This window comes from Schistosoma mansoni, chromosome 6 (genome assembly GCF_000237925.1).
Source record: "Schistosoma mansoni strain Puerto Rico chromosome 6, complete genome".
Taxonomy (NCBI): Eukaryota; Metazoa; Platyhelminthes; class Trematoda; order Strigeidida; family Schistosomatidae; genus Schistosoma; species Schistosoma mansoni.
The window spans coordinates 15522418-15545306 of NC_031500.1; the positions used below are offsets into that span (position 1 = coordinate 15522418).

Genomic DNA, 22889 nt, shown 5'->3' on the forward strand with positions numbered 1-22889 from the left:
TTAAGTGGTCTCGTCACAACATTCCTACAATTTTAGGATTAGGCCTCTTTTTATAAAAGCACATATAACAAAGTAGACCATGATTCTACAGATGTCATTAGAATTCAGCACCTCCCCCAACTAGCGAACAGTGATCACGTTATGTTTTGCTTAAAGTTAGGGACACAAGGAATACAATATGTATCTGCTCCACCTCGTCCCAATGTTTGGAGAGCTAATATTCCGGCAATCAGAGGCTGTTATTTCTACTGACTGGTCGGTCGATGTGAATGGATCGATCGGAGAAGAATGGAATAAATTTATGGCTACATTTGAGTCCGTAACACCACCGTTTATCTCATGATCTGCACATAAGCCATCGCATTGCCCTCCATGGATTAATAAGGGAACATGAAAGCTGTTGAAGCGTAGGAAACATATATGGAACTCATTCTTTTTAACAGCATGCGAATCATTTAAGCGTGAGTACGAAAACGTCCGGATTATATGTAAAAAGACCATAGCCAGATGCCGTACTACTTATGGCAGTTGGCATATGATAACCGTATTTATCCGAAACGATTGTTTTCGTGCTCTAACCAGAGAACAAATCTTGGCGATGATATCCCCCCATTACTGTTACATGAAAGTTCAGGTTTTCTAGCTGCATCAAATCTTGCAAAAGCTGAGACTTTATCAAGCTGTTTCGCCAAAGTCTACCCTATGTGTACTGTTAAAAACACTTGTCCTTATCACACCGTTGAAATACCAGACCTGTGTATTTGATTGAGGAGACCATTCTTCTATTGATCACAAACCTCAAACCTTGTAAGTTACCGGGCGCGGATAGGTTACATCATGACTGCTACTATCTCTTGCTGACATTATGTCAAGACCACTCGCGATGTTCTTCAGCATGTCCATTTCACTCACTCAACTCCCTAGAGGTTGGAAAGATGCTATAGTCAGTAACATATTTTAAGGTGGCCGGAGACAGATAGTATCTAACTACCGGCCTGTCAGTCTAACCAGCAAAGTCGTTATGTTACTTGAAGAAGTAATTCGAATTAGGTTACTCAGTCACATAGACTCGTACAATCTGATAACTCCCGAGTATTCATGCTTAACTGACTAACTTATTGGAAGAGACTATTGGACAGCAGCATTAGATAACGGTCTGTCTGTGGATGTGACATCCATGGACTTAAGCAAAGCGTTTGACAAGGTATCATACTTAGGTCTTGTGCAGAAGCTCTAGAGCTTCGGAATACCAGGTGCCGATCTGGAATGCATAAGAAACTTCATATGTGGTCGCAGACAGAGGATGACGGTTAATGGAACGCTATCCGACTGGAAGGCGATCAAAAGTGGTGTACCCTAAAGCACGATCTGAGGTCCTCTACTCTCACTTCTCTATGTCAATGAATTACCGCTATTGCTTAAGCCGTTCACATTATTGTTTGCGGATGATATCAAAATCTGGAGGACAATAGGAAGTGAGGCTGATCACATTGATTTTGAAGTTGACCTAGAAGGATTAGTTAGATGAGTTAGAGGTTGTGGCTTCGAAGTTAATTCTAGGAAGAGTGTGCTCATGTATATTGGATCTGATCATACATCTCTTACATGTATGCAGGAACGTAAAGACTTAGGAGTAATAATAAGTCACGACTTGAAAACAACTGGGCATTGCAACGAGGCTGCTGCCCAAAAGAATCGTGCTTTATGGTCACTTGGCCGATTATTCAAATGCATTGACGATATGTTCCAAAATTTATATCCCAACTATGTAAGACCACACATAGAGTACTATATCCAAGCATCTGGCCCATTTCTGATTAAGGATACTAACTCACTTGAGCGTGTTCAGTGATGTATCTTTCTAAATTCTCTTACGATGAGCGCCTAAAACGCCTAGACCTTTTCCCCTTGTCGTTTCGTAGGATGCGAGGTGACCTTATATTGGCGTTTCGTACCTTTGATTACGATCTGAGTGTTATTGTGTCTCATCTTTTCGCCCCCTCCAACAATGATAATCTCCGAGTTCATAGTAAGAAGGTTCACAAACCGCGATCTAATAAACTTAAAGAGGGGTTCCGTTCTTCTCAATGAGCGGTCAATGACTGGAAAGCCTTACCCGAAAAAATGGTATCAGTCCCATCAGTATATTTTTCAAGGAGAAGCTGTAACTTCACTGGAAAGCAAACTGCCAGGATTAACACAGGTCCTACGACCTACTACACTTATTACTGGGGACTGAAGATAACACGATCACTGAGAAAACGTAAGGAGAACCATCATTGAAGACTAAAGAAGTCCTTTCATGTACTAAGAATAAAATTCAGTCTTTGTACCCTAGTATGTGCTTGTCTGATTCATTAAAGTTTATTCAACGAAACATGTTTGTTTTTCTAGCTTGTTTCAGAGCTTACAATTTCGGGTGGCAAATGAAAAAACGTGCTTTGCCATATTGGTTTCTGTGGTTTCTTGTTTTCAATGTCGTTGTCGATGAAGCGCGAATAAACACTATTTCTCCCGTTAAAAAGGTTCTCCGGACATTAAAAAGTGGAGTTGATCCGGAAGTATACCAAAACATAGTGTGTTAAGTTTACTTCATTTTCATAATTTTCAATGAACAGACAGAAATAATATCCTCCAAAGGCTACAAATTCGAAGAACACTATGTTACTACTGAAGATGGCTTTATTTTATGTATTATAAGGATTTTACCGAAGTGTAACGAGGCTTCAGGTTTGTACTGTCGGTGAAACTCTTTCATTCTCCACCCATTTAGGGAGACAAAAAGTTGTATTCCTTCAACATGGCCTTCTAGATTCTGCCCACACTTGGGTTAACAATTTACCGGAAGAAAGCCTAGGATTTATACTTGCTGATAATTGCTATGATGTGTGGCTTGGTAACAGTCGCGGAAGCACTTATTCATCAAATCATCAGTATTTAAGGCCCGATGACAAAGAGTTCTGGGAGTTTTCTTGGGATGAAATGGGCAAATACGACCTTCCAGCAACGCTGATGTACGTTCTCAATCACACTGATGCTGAAAAACTGAGTTACATTGGTCATTCACAGGTCAGTGTTTACTTGAATACATTTGGTTTAGATTATCACCCCACCTTTCACAAAAATATTTTGAATTAACTGTTAACTGTATGGTTAACATCTTATTTCTTGTAATTTAGTGGGCAAATAAAACGGTTTGCAGTAGTAATATATAACCATATGCTTCGACGTCCATCAGTGACTTAGTTATGAAAAACATAAAGCATATTAGTTATGTACGTTGGCTCAGGTCACTATGTCATACTAATACAAAGAGATAAATTGAAAAGCGTTGATAGCAAAACACTCAGAACAATTTGATAGCAATTGTATCAAGAAATAGTGGAAATTAAGAATGTGATTCGTAAAGACAGAGTGGAAAATTATAAATGAAGGAATATTGGAATGCAAGGTCAAGAGGAAAATGAACATAGATTGAACCTGGACCACCATGACGGATTATAAGTCACGTTGGCTGAAGTATTCAAAAATCGACTGTAGTTATTATTGTATGGACTTCAATGAAGTAACATACACCTACCAAAATGGCTCAAACTAACATTCAGTGACTTCGCTAACTGATGCTTGGTGTGGCCACTCTTAACAGTATCTGGACTCTAATAATATGAATGTACATGTATAGATATACGGTTGAAAAACATAACAGGGCATCAGATATTCCCAGGTACCTTTCTGAAGTTTGCTCAGAAGAGTAATAAGGAAAAAGGCGGTAATTATGGCGAAATAAAGCATATCCGATTGCATGAAGAGAGATATATGGGCTTATAGCCCACAGATTAGCTATCCGGATAAGAAGCGTCTCAAATCTGACTGATTCTCAGTCCGATGAGGTTGCTTGATCAAGTGCTTTTAGCTGTCAGTGTCCATAAAGAATGTGTATGGAACACACTGTGGTCTTCATCAACCTTTATCTTAAGCCTTTCATAATATCGTCTCAGGCCATTATGTTATTTTACTTTCAGGACTCCAACCAGAGACCTTTTATGGGCACATAGAAGCCTGCAGTCTGACATTTCTGTTCATAAACACAGCTGTCTAGACAAAATTATCAGTATTAAACGGTGTAAGCTAAGAATGTTTATCACAAAGTTGATATGATTGTTTTCAACTTCAGATTACTTTTTGCAAAACTTAAGTTTTTATTCAAATCTGTACACGAGCGTTGAGTTGTTTTTTAAATACATTAGTTCATGAATAAATAAAGGTCCACTGATACTGATTTTGGACTATCATTTTGCTATGTGCAGTTGTCATTTGAGTAGCTCAAAGTTTATTTAGGCCTTCTACGTTTACGAACTCCAATTTCCTTTTCCATACAATTGGTTTTCTTCATACTACAGGTTTGGACGTGTAGACTTTCATTATTTTCTTTGCGTGAATAAAACATCTTTGATTGTCTCACAGAAAAAGACGTCATTTGTTCTTTAATAGTTTATTCAATCCAACTATCTGTTGCCCAAATTGTTAATTGACCAAATAATTATTAATATTATATGAAACTATTCTGGTTTAAAAAAGACTGAAAAACCTATAAACTTTACGTCTTGATGAGGATATCAACCCGACATTTTAGAAACATTAACTTAAGGAGCTGTAACCAAGTAATTAGACAAAAAATGTCACTTGCGGAACGAATTGTTTCAGTATTTTTGAACAGATTTTTTCTGTCTTTCAGGGTAACAAAAATAAGGGAATGACAAACTCAAAATTATCACTTAAAAATTGACGGTAGTAATCAGGTCACATTTAGTCTTTCTGCGTGATATTGGGAAATGGATTTTGTCTTTCTGGTTCAGAATCACCGAAACAGTTTGAGGATTGAAATACCTACGGTCCCTCTGACTTTTTTGAAAGATACACTTAAGCCCTAGGAAGAGATAGTAGGCTGTATGGGAAAGTTTTCGGCTTCCTCTTTCGATTAATGAATAGTTTGTTTTGCAGCAATACTGCCTCTCAGAATGTATTGACTTTTAATCTGATTACACAAACAATTTTTCGCGATCAATATTTTATTGGGTTGAGACGACTTTACTAGTCAGTCTTACAGGACGGACCATTTCCTTTTTTGCTCCATAATCATTTTAAGAATAAGTCTTATATGTTTTTTCTCTTGTCTCATAGTGAGCGAATTTTAATTCAATGAAGGTGGCAAGTTTCTTTAATATCTTAGGCTGCGATCTGTCTATTCCTTATGGTTTTTTGTCAGGATTATTTAATAAGCGAGAGAAGTTGGATAGGCAAATGAGCATTTTACTCAGATTGCAGTTAAAAGACGTATCTTTCGGTGTATATGAGGAAAATGGTTCAACTACACATACATTGTTTAGATAGTAAAAACACCTCACTTTCGTCGAGACCATTTTTCAGCTGTGATAATGTAGTATTGTCTCCATAGAGCAATCAAATACCTCTTACCATTTGTTCATGTCTACAAAAAATATTTGAGATTTAACATATTAGTTATGGGTATAAACTGTCTAACAGTCACACTTTTGGTTGTGTATGTAAAACATATTTCAGTTTAGTGTTGTATTATAAGAGATAAAATGAAAAGTATGTGATTGATTCAACAGTAGTAATTTGTTTTTAACTGGTTGTGATAGTTTGCTAGCTTAACTAAAAAAATCCAAACCAGTAAAACAGTCCCAATTAGTCCATTCCTACATTTTACTATTATTTGTGATGTAATATAAGGATGTTAAAACAAAATAAAACAGAAAATTCTTAGCATGGTCCAACGAAGATGAGTTATGTAAAAAAGAGTGTGAAACATCAAACTATCGACTTCATGACTTCATCAGTACCGCTAAAACAATTCTTTACGGTCGGGTTTGTAAAAAGAAATTTGTGTTCATTTAAAATATAGAAATGTCCTTGTACATGATCATTTATTCATTTGAACTAACTAGAGTTCCTCAACAACTGACCATCAGGTTATGGCTGAGGATCTGCGTTATATCCCAAGCAGTTATATCCTAACCTTTTTTCTAATACTATATGTATCAACAATGTAGGTTTATAGCATGTTTTGTTTATCTCTAATAAAACACGGTTGAAACTTTTGAGTCCTGATCTTTAAAATTTGAGGTTAATTGTCATTGTCCTTTATCTTCTGTGTTATTGTCGCAAGTAGTAACTGAGTTATTTGGTCCGGGAATCACCCATAATCATAAATTCATCGTCAAGTTGATAGTCTCATATCAAACCAGGAAGCAATAAACAGCTGTCTTATTTAAGATTGAAACTACTCAGAATTTTATACCTATGATTCTACTCTGCAAAGCCCCTAACTAGGATGAAGCACTTATTTCGTATCAATGATTTATAATAAAGGATGTTTGAAGATTTTTCAGTTAATAAATAGGAGCTGATCCATCTGTGAGCGCGGTGATAAGATTTGTCAGAGTGATGACTGCTAACGATACAGAATTATTGACACATACTCCTGTTAATGATATACTTATACATAAACATGATTTGATGTAATAGGCAAATGGATGGAAAACCACTTCTAACGTGTTTTTTTTTCGTTGAACTAAGATTTGACTTAAGCCGTAGTTTTTGGCTATTACGTTGATTTGTTTACCAACTTCTCAGTTGACGTCAATCTGTGATTGAAACCACCGAATTGAGTAAGTATCTACGAACGACTAAACTGAACAGATTTGTGTTTGTTTTTATTTTAACATGTGAAAAGGTGAGTTATGTATCTATTTTCTGCCTTTTTCGGATAAACAATTTAATATTGCTATGTTCTAGTCATTACTGAAACAAAAACATAAATGAAAAATATTCTTAACAATATGTCTTTATCTTATTCACATGTAGTGTTTGTTAAGCGCTCTCCTTATCTTACTATCTCCTAACTATTTCACTTCATTTAAACAGATCACATGATGTGTAGTCAAATATGTAGTCCAGTTATTAAATATTTTATCTTGATCAGATTATGATACAGACATTTAACAGAATCAAGAAACTGGTCTAATTATGCAATACAGATACCAGTAATTTCAATACTTGCAAATGGTAACTAACAATTTATACCCAATAGTTTGATTGACTTACACTTTACCGATCATTTAGTTTAACTTGAAATGGCCTAGTTTATCCCATTGTTAATATTTTCGACTGAAATCCGTTCAGTCTTGCTCGCTGTATGGGCATTCCGTGCGGATTGCTTCAAAATAGCCATTATAGCACAAGTTTGCATCCAGTAAGTAGAATGTGGCTAGCAGTGGGATCCATTATCTCAGTGAATAAAGTGACGGCGCTTAAAATAAGCGGTATTGGATTAGAGTCCTGGAGTGAACATCAACCCTAGGATGTAGCCACATCTAGCTGATGAGTACCAGATGGGACGAACCTTGTGTCTTGCATTCTTTTGCTAGTTACATTTCACTTTTTATGTTCTATCAAATATCGTTTTTTTTAAATCATTCATTCTATCTTATAACCACTGTGAACCTGATAATAGCTTAGGGAACAGAAAAATTAGTGTTTTTAATCTCTCTGTGAGACTTTGATGAACTATTGACAACTATTTTTCAACATACTATACTTTGTTTATAGGTACATTGACAAAAATGATTTAATATTTTACATTTATTTGTAATTATGATTCATTGTTGTTGTTGTCGTCATTATTTACATAATCGACATTATCATTATCACCATCGTCATCATCACGACGGTGTGATATAAATAATTCTAAACGATTCAGTATCAGTCAATACGGTAGTCTGTTTGTTTATGTTTTTACTACGCAAATAAATAATACTCACATAAATTACACATGTGTTTACTTGTTACTATTTACAACCATAGTTCATTGTAACACTCAAGCTTTATGTTATTCGATTTAATTATATTGGAAGTTTGGTAAAAAAATATTTGCATAGTTGAATTCATGAGTCAATTAATGCTAGACCACCATGGAAAACCTGGAAGAACTGGATGGCCGTTTCGTCCTATTGTGGGACTCCAGCCTCGCGAGATTCGAACCCAGGACCTACCAGTCTCACACCAGATCACTCAACCGATAGACCACTTAGCCGGCATACGATGGTGTTGATGTCTAACTTCAACCAATCTACGAAGTTGAGCAACCGTTCACCAATTGTCTTCAGTGAGTTGATATCTCACAACGGACCTGGTTGAATTCCACTGCGAGGCGGGATCGTGGATGCGCACTTCTGAGGAGTCCCAAAGTAGAACGAAACGGCCGTTTTTCATGGTGGTCTAGCTTCAATTGACTCATGCTTTCAACTATGAAAATATTAAATCGCCACAAAACCCCTTCTGATAAAAAAATCAGAATCCGAGAATAGAACTTTCAGGCTTTTGTGTAAAATTCACCATGACATGTGCAATGTGCTGGGGAAATAATTGTTTATATTGTTTAGAACTTTTGAAATAAGGTTGAAAGTTACTTTCGATCATGGAAAAAAGTGATAGGATTAGATATATCAAATGGTTTGTTCTCCCCCCCCCATTAAATTGTATATAACAGGCTATTCGACATTATCTAAAAATGGTAAACCTAAACACTTGTTCCTGAGACAAACTTTAACCCACTGATAACATATTTTGTGAACGAATTAATTTGTTATTGTCTCTTGAACTTTTTGGCGAGATTTATTCATCCATGTTGCTACAGAGAACATTTGGGATGTAGCTGATGTCATTTCGTGATAAAAATCTAAATTCCTAACTTGAACCAAGAACAACATGAATATTCTTATAAATCTATTTGAGTCCTAATAAAGGTTCTAGTAAATGGATTATCCACAACTACATAGACGAATTTATGAGTATTTGGCTTTCCTAATTTGCCGACAGAGTAACCTGTGGAGGACCTTAATAAATTCGTAAAATGTTATATACACCAGCCTGTGCACTTTTCCTTGAACTGTCCATTTACAAGGTAGCTTTCTGACTGGTTAGTAATAAGCTAAAAATTCTTAGCGGGTATTATGATCTCATTCCAGTGTTATACGCTTACCGACACTCCAATCATTCATTACTTAATTATTTCTAATCAAAGATTGACAACAGCCATTCGTGGAATCCAGAATATGTTGAATAAATTCAAATATGAATCATTAGGAAAATTTTTATTTCGCATAAAATTTACGTTAATGAGTATATATATATTTCATGTATTATAGAACGACTTGGCTAGCAAAGGAATCCAGAAGGCCTGTTTTTTCTTACTTGTTACTCATTAGCTTGATATACTTGCGTCGGATTCGATGTTAACTTTGGGATTCGAACGCTGTATCTTTAACTTCAAACGCACAGCGTGTTATCCACTGGGCGATTGAGTACAGATAGCCATTCACTTGTACAACGGGTATGAATCTCAATTTAATTTATAATGGCTTACATTATCTTTTTATTGATATATTGATTGGAATTTTTAGCGAAAGCTACTGTGTTCGAATCCCTAAGTGGACATTAAAACTGTGATGAAGTCAACGTCATCTGATGAGTTCTGAGAGGGGTGAAACCCAGATATTTCATTTCACTGTTACCCGCATTCTATTTGTTTTATTGTAGTGTGTGTCATAATGATTATATCAAGGTAATTCACACATGATGTACATATGTCAATTTAGACTGATCAAAACCCAGTCGAGAATATCAACAACCGGATAATTCAAAAACCATTTCATACTGAATATATTTATTATTTATTTAAAGACATAAATATTGGTACAAGGAAGCACCAGATACATATGCGCCATACAAATCTCATTCGATTTGCTTGAGGGCTGTGATACTGCCCAGGTGCCCAAACTAAAGCAGGGGGTTTTCTTAGGAGCCCACACCCGGAGCCTTTGACCTGAATGTCTGATCCACAAGGCAGTGGAGCATCGTGAGGAGATGCAGTCCCATGGTATCCGGTGACCAACAATTGATTGGTACGCCATTTGTTCCCTCAGGATCCTGGAGCCTATGTGCACCAGTAGTTTGGAATCAGGGTTTTCCAACTTCCCTAGGTGGACGCGCCTTGTCCACCAACCCGGTTAAAGCGCCGGACATTCGATTTCGTCCTCTGAATTTCGTAAACAACACCCGTGGTGTGAGAAGGCAGTGAGTAGGACTTCCCTGGCAGAGGCTATATATTCGCTGGTCATGTGAGAGCATTTCGAGAGGGAGAGCGGACTGTCCCCACTCTCGACCGTACCAGGGCATTTGGGGGCCCAAATACATTGATAAATTGATACATTGAATAAAATGTCGTACTTTTGTTTCCTTCTGACGTTGTTGTTTATATCGTCTTCGTATCAGGCAGTATGTCTTTTCTCACTAGATTAAGTCTGATAATATTTACTAGTGTAGTAAACAAGAACACAAGTAGGGACAATCGAATGTATTTCATTACAAATCTACAGAACATCTCAGTAAAACCTGAGAACCATACAGTAAACAAGTAATTTACAAACTGTTAATAAATTATCTCAAACTTGATTGTTCCGTCTGCAAATATCAGTCACTTGTCTCAGACTTCATTTTTCTTTTGATTCCATGCTAATCATTCACTGTCCTCGTTCTCTTTTTCTTTGATCTTCTTAACCTTCTGCCTCCAGGTATTTCACTTTTGATTAATGATACATGCAACTTATATCTATCGATATAAGTAGCACACACCACACTAGTAATTCTTATTGCATAATACTGCTGTACAGTCATGTTTAAAGTGTTTGTACTAGTTAGTTATTCAAGTACTTTGTATATAAATATATCACTTGCGCAAGCTAAGGTATTATTACACTTAATACTTTAATAGTTAATTAGTTGTACGATCATGTGCAAATACATTGAAATGAGTCATTGATTAACGACTAAAAAAGGACACCTCAAATCATAAATATAGTAACATGTATAACAAGGTTTTATCTAACAACTGATTTTTCATGACTTCTACTTGTAGTTTGTGCTGATGATGTCGTTCAGAAGAACGATGAAAGATTTATAACCAAACCATCCAGTTCAAAGAACGAAACTCCATCAGTTTGATGATTTCCACGATTTGTGTCCTACCCATCTCCAGCATCTTTTACTACTTCTTCAGCTGAAACCTGGTTTGTTCTCTCCCATAGTAGGTTGTTGTTGATGATACCTCATCAACGAACATCTAGTATATTGCATGACCCACTGTTTATAAATACTTGTACCTTTCGATGATAGTTGTAGCAGTTCTATAAGTTTCGACTCCATATAATAGAATTAAGTTACTTGATGTTCGTATTGCAAATTCTGATTTTGATATTGGTTGGCAGTTGTTTTGAATTCCATATGTTCTCCGATTGTGGGAATGCAGCCCTTGCTCTGACAATCATCGCCTTCACGTCTGGATATGATCCTTTTCGCTTATCGATGTTGCTGTCCTTGTTCATCGATGACAGTTTCCACCTCATGCAGAGTTTCTCCGTCAAGTTTGAATGAGTTGGTGTTCTCGTTGTTGTATTTGAAGATCTTACTTCTTCGCTTTTGTATGTTGAAGCTTACTGATACGGAGGCTGATGCTTCACTGGTTTTCTCCACCTGTATTTGTTGCTGCATATGATATAGAATGGCTGTGTCATCTGCAAAGTTCAAATCATCTTGTTGCATGCGAGCTATCGATTATGTTCTGTGCTTCGCCTAAGATGTGGAGGTCTTCATAATCCAGTCGACCACCAGAAGAAAGAGGAAGAGTGAGAGAAAGTATACTTGTCAGATTCCGTTTCTCACATAAATTGCATTTGTCAGCTATCCTTCATGCACCACTTTGCAGTGTAGTTCATCGTTTGAATCCCGTGTGATGTTGACGATCTTCTCAGCTATTCGCTAAATAATGTCGAAGAAAATTCCAAAACTTTCTATTATCCACACTGTCAAACGTTTTCTCATAGTCAAGGAATTTGATATATGGTGACAAACTCTATTCAATTGATTGATCTATAGTGTGGCGATTTGATTTGGATGCGACCGATGCTTATGTAATTCAGCCTGTTGATCTCGAAGTTGGGAGTCTGGTGAATCTTTCATTCGATCCAACACCAGTCAGTAGGAAACTTTCCTCGGTAGTGGTGGTGTTGTGGTGCCTGTATGGTTCTCCCACTTACTGAGATCTTTCTTTGATACATTGATGAGATTTTTTTCTTTTCTGTTAGTAGTTGTTCTTCCTCTTAAATTCTTCTGAATAAAACGTGGAGCTTGTTTGCGATTACTTCTGTATTTAACTTCAATGCTTCAGCTGGTATACTGTCAGATTTTACTGCTGCTTTCCCACTCTTGATCTGTGTGATGACCATCCTGATATCTTCATTTGTATGTGGGGTGACATTGAAGAAGTTTCCATAAGGTTCTTCAAATATTTTTCATCATCTAATTATAATTATGCAACAGTACTAACTCACTACCAATGAATTTTTTTTCATCAGAATGATGGTTTGTAGAAAATCTAATCTAGCTTAAATCGACTCACGATGTCAACCGTTAAACTTGTTTTGTTTCTTTTCTTATAGGGCTGTCAAATTGCTTTGGCATGTTTTGATGAACATCCTATAATACAATCATTTATTGATTTATTCATCGCCTTAGCACCAGCTGCTTATCTTGGTTCAATTAAAAGTCCTATACGTTATATTGCACCATTTGTAAAAACAGTTGAACCAGTTGTTGAATGGTTTGGAAATGGTGAATTTTTACCTTCAGGTAAAATTATGCAATTTTTAGCATTATTCTTATGCAAACCGCATCGTATACCCTTTGTATGTAGTAATATAATGTATTTACTTGCTGGATATGATTCTAAAAATACAAATGTGGTAAGTTGCTCTTTAATAAGTATTATTACATAGATTTTTATTTCTATATATATTCGAAATGTTTATTTATTGTTCACTTATTTACATCTTTTATATTTTCATAGTTGCAAGCTTGAGTCAATTGAAGCTAGACCACCAAAGAAAACTTGGTAGCACTGGACGGCCGTTTCGTCCTATTATGAGACTCCTCAGCAGTGCGCATCCACGACCTCGCCTTGTGAGATTCGAACCCAGGATCTACCAGTCTCGCGTCTAGCTTCAATTGATTCACGCTTGCAAATATGAAAATACTAAATCTCCACAAAACTCCTGATAATCTTTTATATTGTCGGATAAACATTCAGAAATTAATATAAAGATAGTCACATTGTGAAGTAGTCCGTTTTATGAAATTCTGTATTTGTTCAGTACCTTCAGTGAAATAAAAGGATAATATACAGATTACATGTATTCCTTCGTATTTGCCATAGACACAGTATTCATATGTGATGGTATCTGTTATAACTTGTGAGTGCGTGCGTGCGTGCCCTGTTTGATATATGAAGGTGCTGATTCCCACCAACGAGAGAGCAGTAAATTTATTGATCGCCCAATAATACACAAAAGCCGTATGGGCAGTCTTGAGTACTTGTCAGTCCTGCTTTCTACCTAGCCCAGCCAGTTAAGTCCAGAACACCAATAACAGCCTCTGCAATATGAATCATTATTCTCAAACATACTGGGTTTATATACTAAACAAATAGACCACATCGTACCAAAGAATAGAAAATAACATTTGTACAAAATTCAGCCAAATGTGGCTGTGAATAGGGGGAACAGTAACTAATGGGCAAGGGATAACTCAAGAATGGTAAATCGTATAATAATAGTCTATAAGTCAAAATAAAGCTTGTAATAAGAGGGACATGAATATGAATATCTTAGTTACTAACAATTGTACAATAGGAAATATACGTATCATATTGGTCCATAAATAGTCCTCAAAGTTACCATTCATAATTCTCCATGGGATATAACAGTATCAGTAAGTTAACTTAAGTGATATGGTAATAAGTAATGGTGATTTTAGTGTGAAAAATCTAATCTCTAAAATCCTATGTTTAAAATTCGATGAGATTGCAGAAAGAAATATGAAGCTTTTCATTTAAATTGATGAAAATAATTAGGTGTTTATGGAAATTTGTTAACTGAGTTGTTACTAATAAACTGTGTCTTTAAGAAATATTGTCCCCAAATGCCCTGGTACGGCCGAGAGTGGGGAGAGTCCACTCTCCCTCTCTAAATGCTCTCATATGGCCACGCGTATAAAGTCTCTGCCAGGGAAGTCCTACCCACTGCCTTCTCGTGGCGGAGGTGTTATTTACGAAATGGAGTGGACGAGAAGCGAATGTCCGGCGCTTTAACCGGGTTGGTGGACAAGGCGCGTCCACCTAGGGGAGTTGAAAAACTTTGATTCAAAACCAATGGTGCACATGGGCTCCAGTATCTTGAGGGAACAAATGGCGTATGAATCAATCGTTGGTCACCAGCTACCATGGGATTGTATCTCCTCTGCCTTGTGGATCAGAGATTCAGGTCAAAAGCTCCGGGTGTGTTCCCCTAGGAGAACCACCTGCTTCAGTTTGGGCACCTGAGCAGTATCACAGCCCTCACACAAATCTCATTCGATTTGTGTGGCGCATATGTATCTGGTACCCGTTTGTACCAATATTTATGTGTTTAAATAAATAAATGATAAATAAATTTATCTCTATGGTGTTATTAAGATTGGGGATAAAGAAGAATGCTTAACTCCAGTTCTTCTTTCAACTGTAACTATAGTTAATAGACTTAACAACTCATAACTTTTTTATTGCATTAAAATATGAGTAATTTGTATCCGATAATTGAGTTAGGGTTCATAGGCATCAACAGAAGACATACTATATCATCATTTCACTAACTGATTAGTTTCAATACAATGATTATCATTTTGTTTAAAAAAAATTAAAATTCTGTACTCTCTCGTGTTTATATGAATTACATGACCTTGGAATTTGACATTTTGGACATTTTAATTTTACAATATTATATCAGGTTAATTATTATTGTTCACCTTTCTCTCACTCCTTCATTCACTCACTCAATCACTCTCCTCTCTCTGTATATAGAGATATAAAGGATATAAAAAAATTATTTTTCTGAAAGTTTTAAACAAACAATATCAAATTTAACATATTATGATACATATAATTCTAACCATTTTGTTAATGAACTATCTAAAATAGATGAATGTACTGACTATAATGCTTGTGAATTAAGGCTATATCGAGGTAATACGCACAGTATGCACATATGCCAATAAGAGACTGATCAATTGTAATCCTAAACATTAATGGGAAGATTCAAACAAAGAATACTAAATGAATGTACTGACTAGTTGTAGAAACATTTTTTTTGCAATCTAAATTGAGGTACTTGTGAGTTTTATTATTATCAGAAGGGATTTTGTAGAGATTTAGTATTTCCATAGTTGAAAGCATGATTCAGTTGAAGCTAGACCGCCATGGAAAACCTGGAAGCACTGGACGGCTGTTTTGTCCTATTGTGGGACTCCTCATCAGTGCGCATCCACGACCTCGCCTCACGAGATTCGAACTGGTAGGTCCTGGGTTCGAATCTCGCGACCGGCTTCCTGTAGGACTGAGATGTACTCACAATTGATTGATCACTGAGTGGTGATCAATGTCATGCATGTCAAGTCCGTCTTAGTCCTGATCGAATGCTTTGGGCCCGAATAACTCACTGGTAACGTCTCTGACTGTGAAGCTGGGTGACACGGGATCGAATCCGTCAGAGAGCACCAGTTCCCTCAAGATTACAGGTACACCTTGCTGACGAGTGCCAAGTAGCACGAAACCCTAATCCAGGGTTTCCTGTTGACCACCTACAACCACCATCTTATCTTCAGTAAATATTATTTAATCATGATGTTGAATCTTCTAAATGTATATTTTTAATGAAATCTTCATTTGTAATGAATGATGTATTAGTGTTATTTCATGTATAATTGAAAGTAACATCATCTACAGAATAACAATAGAAGCATTTTTCCCATGAAAAATATGTTAATGAACTGAAGATACCATCGAAATTCACAATGAATTACATCTGGTCTGCTTGTTTTTGTTTTTTTTTTAAACTCAGGCAACAATGATCATATCATTCAAGCATATAAACTAATGATTTTATATCCTTGTTAACATCAGCTTTTTTTATAAACGGAACATCAAAAGTTAGCTGTTGTCAATCAAATATCACAATAAAAAAGGGGTTGATAAGATTGATGTGTTAACAAGCTTAGTTGCCATACTTGTATCCAACGCAACAGATTTTTTTTTAGTTTTGTTAGTGTCCTAGATACCGAATGTTTTATTTCATTTAATTTTCTTTTTTGATAATAGAGTCGTCTCCCAATTTATGTTGCACATACACCGGCTGGAACATCAGTCCAAAATATGGTACATTATTGTCAAGTAAGTCATCATTAAAAAATGTAATTTTTTGCAAAAGGTTTGCATATTTTCATTGTTGAGAAATCCAAATGATCAATCACTATTAGTATATGTCCATCTTGACAGTTGAAGTGGTATTCATGTTAATGATATTTGAAAATATGTAAGGACAGGATTGAGCAGGTTAGTAAGACTATAAGATCGAACTTAAACTGACAACATACGAGCCAATATTATTTTGGATTACATTCTAATTCATTTCGTAATGTCCCGTTGAACAGTGAAATACATAGTTTACTTATTTACGCCTGTTACTCCCAATGGAGTATAGGCCACCGACAAGCATTCTCTTACCTACTCTGTCCTAGGCCTTCCTTTCTAATTCTGTCCAACAGTGAAATACCAGAAGACAAAACCTGATCTGTTACTTTGGAAAATTATTATTTCAAAAAAAGCAACTAGCCAATACCAGTAAATACTTTATTGAAGAATTTTTTTCCTACACATAGTTCCCTTTATCATTTTGAAAAGATCAAAAACAAAGATTTTGTTTGATTCTGGTCAGCTACTTACGAACTATGCTATTTAGAACATAATTATAAAGTGAGTTTAAAAATTACACATGAAAGAGTTTCGTTGTGAGTGTATATTGTGAAGACACATTAGTAATGTAGAGTAAGGGTGTATATAAATTTGATAGTCTGAATAAAATATTGTAAATATATACCTTATGTAAAAGGGAATTCGGCGAAACTATAATTTATGGATGAACTAATCAGATTTAAGGTAATAGGTCTCAGATTTCGGCGCGACATTCATCTACTCCTTTGGCTAAATATCATTTTGGCATTATAGCTGATATCAGTTCATGATGAAAACATTAAACATAATTTCTAACCCTAATGTTTAATTATAAATCCTAATCCTAATTCCTTGCACTAATTTATAACCCTCAGTTAACCCTAGTAAGTAGATGACATTTTCAAGGTTATTTTAGCGTTGCTCAAAGGTCGTCCATAAATTATAGTCTCACCGGAAATTCTACAACTATTAGATTAATTTGTACTCTTGCTATACCATACTAATGTGGCTTCAATGTAACTTCCAAATAAACTTTTAAGTGTAATTGACTTAAAGCCATTTCGTAATTGTTTTAAATAACACAAGTTGTAAGCAGCTGATGAGAATAAAGACGAAATAAAATGAATTTATGCAATTCTGCTAAAATCTTTGTTCTTGGTCTTTTCAAAATATTTTTTTCTGTACAGTGTTCAACTTTTGGTGGCCCGGTATCTGACTCTAATTCAGTCGTTTGCTGATTGTTATCGAAACAGTGATCTTAAGTGCTGTTAAAGGTATGGGGGCAGTTATCACTTCCCGGTTGCCCACACCATGGAAGGGTTCTTCTAGAGGTACCTGAAAAGGAAATTGGGTTTAGAAGTGGTCTTAATAACCTGAAAGTGTGACTTCAGTGCCCAAGGGATAACTGCTTGAGGTCGGTCACACACGACCTTTTTGTGGGTAATTTTTGTGTTAGATCCGTACTTGTTGGGACCAATACAAAAATGAATTAAAAATTGCTATTATCATATAAACAATCAAGTCTGAAGTATAAAGCAAGAACACACATATAAACGGATATCCGTGGGATAAGGCGAGGTGTGCATTTTTAGGGTCGATCTTTTCTTACCCCACCCCTCCTTGTGGGAAGGCGGCATCGCTGTTATGCTGGTTGTCTGAAGTAAACACCGGACCCGGGTTTCGTGCTACTTGGCACTCGTCAGCAAGGTGTACCTGTAATCTTGAGGGAACTGGTGCTCCCTGACGGATTCGATTACGTGTCACCCAGCTTCACAGTCAGAGACGTTACCACTGAGCTATTCGGGCCGCGACCAACCTCCTGTAGGACTGAGATGTAATCACAGTTGATTGATCACTGGATGGTGATCAATGTCATGCGTATCAAGTCCTTTTTAGCGCTGATCGAATGCTATCGATCAAGTTGCAATGTGGCCACCAGTGAATCGATATTTATGGTCGAACAAAAATAAGTCGCAAACACATAATGAGTAGGCTAAGTAATTGGTACACATACGATCGTATAAAAAACATTCAGGAGTAATAAGTGAATAAGCGACAGGAAAAAAATGTAGCTTGAGAAGGATGAGTGGATTGGTCTGTCTAGAGGCCAGTATAACTAATGTGGGCCTGACACAGCACCAGGCCTTAAAAACTATTTACCCATATTTTTTAATTATCCTACAATTACAATGACCTAATGACTGTATGGTTTTATGTCGATTGGGCCGACAGACCACATGGTTTCATGTATCAAAACCTGAAACATAAAATTCGTTACCTTATTTGCCAACGGCCTTAATTATTGGTTTGTCATTTGATCGCTTTACATAACCTAATGACCTTAAAGTGTAAATTATTGTGTCCCTTTGAATCACGAATATTTTGTTCCCTTTCCTCAATTTACAGTTCTCCTTAACACTTGATCTTGCTCAGTCTATAATATATAGTGACCTTAGAATTAGATTCAAACTGTTGTATGGAGAAAAAGTATTCCATCATTCTTTCTGCAAAGTTCAATACTTGGTGGAAATCATATTTTCACATTTTTTCTATGTTATATCTCGAACTTAGATTCTTAGTAACACATGAGCACTCGAACGCTAGAACCCTCCCAAGTCGCAAAATGAGAAGACAGAAGACTAGTAAGTAGGAATGTTATTCCAAACAGTGTCAAATAGAGTAAGAAAATTCTCATGTACTTATAGTTTTTGGCTGGAAGTAAATCATCATTTCGGACAGCCAATAGGCACATAGGGGGCCTTCTTATTCATCCAATAGGGGAGCTACACGTTGACATTCTAGAATGTTCTTCCAGCGGTGATCGGATGGAATGTCTTCGGCTCTTTCTGGGCTTCTTGAGTTTGTCACCGAGCCATCCTTACATTTAATATTAAGCTTTAGCTAGTCTTTATGACGTACGAGGTTTATCGCCGATTATCAGTGAACGAAATCATTTACCTTCTTATTAGACGAGAATCATACACTAAAAGATATTCAAAGTTTCTGGAAAATATTTGAATTGCCTATATGAACCGTACACGGATTATTTTTGACAGTGACTACAGCTAAGGGCTTTTACTTAGTCACTGGATTTTTTATTAGAATTGGGATCTAAAGCTTACTTTTGCCGTCAATTCACAACTCACTGAATAGAAATAACTGATTCCACTATTGATTTCAAGTTAAATGAAAATCAAATTTTCTTCATAAACTAATTTGTTTTTCAATCCGATTAAAGACAGATTAGTTATCATTGAAAATATCGGTGAATTGTAAACGTTTCTAAGGTTTTAAGTAAATTATATATACATGGAACAAAGTTGGATCTATCAATCATTGGTAATGATATTTCTAAATGAGTTTGAATGATAGTAACAAATTATTGTCAAGTTACCAGTTAAACCATATAGTTCAAAGAAATTCGAAATGTTTTCTCATACACCACTTGGTAAGAGATTGGATGTAAGATGACAGTTACCACTTTCTGGTGACACACACTATGAAACGTCTTTTTTCTGAGGAGCCTGGAACAGAAACTGTCAGTCAGTCAGTCAGCTACAACGTAGGACCAGGCACATTTATGCATCGGTCCAAGTTGCCATACCTCGTTAGCACAGTAAGATGAACACCAAATTCATAGAAATAGTTAATTTAGTGGTGGTTATATATAAAAGATAGGTTGTATATAAGGATATAGTATAGGAAGAAAGACAGATATGAAGCAATTTTAATCTCAACGTTTAAGGGAAGATAAGGAGTGTATACACCTACGCCATTGTGATCGATTCTGAGCCACGTCACCTACAGTCTCCAACCATTGGTTACGATAGTCACGCGGACCCCAACCAGGTAGTCTGCACCTGCCAACATGGCTCAGACTAGAAGTTAGTGACTTCAAGCACTGATGCCACATTTTGGTTTGGCCGTCCCTAACTCTCTTCCAACCATCCCCTACACTAGTGAGCATTGCGCGTCGTGGTAATCGGTGTTGAGGTATACGTAATACGTGGTCTAACCATCTCAGTGGATGAAGATTCATGACCTCATCAACTGATTTACCATCATTCCCTAATACCCTGTGTCTTACCTCATTATTACTTACCCGGTGATCCCAGAAACTGGGTTGGCAGTGATCTCAGCAACCTCAGAGCTCAATAGACAACCACTTGAGGCCAGTCACATATTGCCTTATTTCGGGTGTTTATTGATTTGTTGTTTCCGCATCTTGAATGCTTTACCGAAAGAGTTGGAAATCAGTAAGATAAGTTCAGGCATAGCATTTTGAGAGTTGAATTTTAAAACTCTCTTTCTGTTGTGGGAAGGTAGTACAGATGCATGTACTGTCACACCCCTATACAGTGAGCAGTACAACTTGGCTCTAACATCATGACTATGTTACTTTCAGTTTTATCATTCTCCAACCAACCTGTCTGGTGTGATAGCAAATGTTTCAGCCAGTATAGTTCGACTATATCATCATAATATGCAAACCCTATCATCAATATATCAAGCTAGCACTTATGTATCCACCACTTGATGTTGCAAGTACAGTGTATTGTTCATCAAATATCATCAAATAGGTTGTTTACTTTTAAAATGTTATGCCTTTTTTTTAATTCAAAAATGTTTACATTTCTTTTTTTTTTCAAAAGGGTATAGTTACTGATCGTTTTCAAAAATATGATTATGGTTTAATAAAGAATTTACAAATCTATAATCAATCTTATCCACCATTATATAATATATCTCATCTTAAATTACCTATTATCATTTATTATGGTGGTCAAGATTGGCTTGCATCTTATAGAGATATTCATAAACTTATTAAACAAATTAATTATACAATTAGATCAACACATTATTTTCCAGATTATAATCATTTAGATTTTGTTTGGGGTTTAAATGCTGCCAAATTATTATATCCATTAATTTTAGAACAATTATCTAGAGTTTAATGATAATCAACTCCCCCTCCCCCTCCAAAAAAATGATATGATCTTCTATATGTAAATGCGTGTGGGTGCGTGCGTAGTTGATACTGTTGGGATTGATTTCTATTCATTTGTTTCCGCATTGTTTTATACTCCTCACCAATATCATTTATTTCATATCGATAGTTGCTTATTATGATTTTCACTATTTTTTTTCTTTTGAAATTTTATCTCTAACCAAATTATTTGTAAAACAAAAGTTTTGTTATGAGAAAAAATTTGAAATAATTTTTTTTTCAGTTAAATATTATCATGATCAAAATATGTTTAAGTTTTAATGTCTAATGTGGGTTTTTTGAGGGGGAGGGAGGAGGAGGGATTCGAGATTTACTAAAACAATATTTAAGAATAAAGATTTGATCATGAAGGCGCCAATATATGGCCAAGATTGAAATAAGCTATTTTGACTTTCAATATACGTGAATTGATCTCATCACTTATGCCACCACCCGCAATTACACAGCTACCTAGATAAATGAATTTCTCGACTACTTCTGTCTGTTCACTACCTAAGTTGTGGCTGACTGACTAACACCGTGTAGCTCGCTGTTGATTTCTAATCTGTCTCTCGTAGTACTGGATCGAATTACCAGTGAAATGAATTTCAGATCTACTATCATAAAGTCAATAACTGTGGTTCTGATCTTCTTGGGTAAACGTAAACAATGTGTTAAAGAACCTTTCAATTGTCGTAACCAATGGTTACAAACTTTGAATAATAGCTCAAAATCAACCCCAATCACTCAAAGCCTTTCACTACTCATCTTCCTACAAAACCTTGAATTTCAAAATTATCTTAAACATTTTATTTCATAAATCCATACTTTCTTCTGAAATTAGATCTAGTATATTGATTTTATCATTATTAGAATAAACAATAGTTGAGATCATGAATCGATTGAAGCTAGACCACGATGGAAAACCTGGAAGCACTGAACCGCCGCTTCGTCCTATTGTGGGACTTCGCAGCAGTGCGTATCCACGATCCCGCCTCGCGAGATTCGAACCTAGTACCTATCCGTTTCGCGCGTGAGCGCTTAACCAGTAGACCACTGAGCTGACCGGCATCCAACGGTGTTAATGTCTAACTTTAACCAATCCACGAAATTGATAATGTGCTAAATTTTTGGAATTGTCGATTTCTTCGAAACTATTATATTGTACTATTTTCATTTATCTTCCACTTTGTATAAGTATTTACTTGTAAAATTCTTTTGTTTATCTTAATTAGTTTACATAAGTTTTTCACAACTTAAAAATATCATTTTTATAGTGGAGATTTATACTAAAATATGAGCGTTTTATGGGGGAAGACAAATCCGCTTCCAGTTGAAAAAGAAATTAGGAAAAGACGTTGGATGTGGATAGGACATACATTGTTGAAATCACCAAACTGCATCACGAGGCAAGCCCTAACTTGGAATCCGGAAGGGAAACGGAAA

The 22889-nt window shown here is 36.0% G+C and overlaps 1 protein-coding gene across 1 annotated transcript; it reads left to right on the plus strand.

Annotated features, from left to right (window-relative positions):
* Positions 1-2378: 2378 nt before the first annotated feature.
* On the plus strand, positions 2379-21705 carry Smp_011000 (sterol esterase; the record flags this gene model as incomplete). Its single annotated transcript, XM_018798393.1, has 6 exons — positions 2379-2576; positions 2619-2730; positions 2774-3069; positions 12579-12881; positions 16325-16396; positions 21109-21705. The coding sequence occupies 6 exons, from the start codon at positions 2379-2381 to the stop codon at positions 21409-21411; spliced, it is 1284 nt and encodes a 427-aa protein (XP_018653339.1). The 3' UTR covers positions 21412-21705.
* Positions 21706-22889: the final 1184 nt, after the last annotated feature.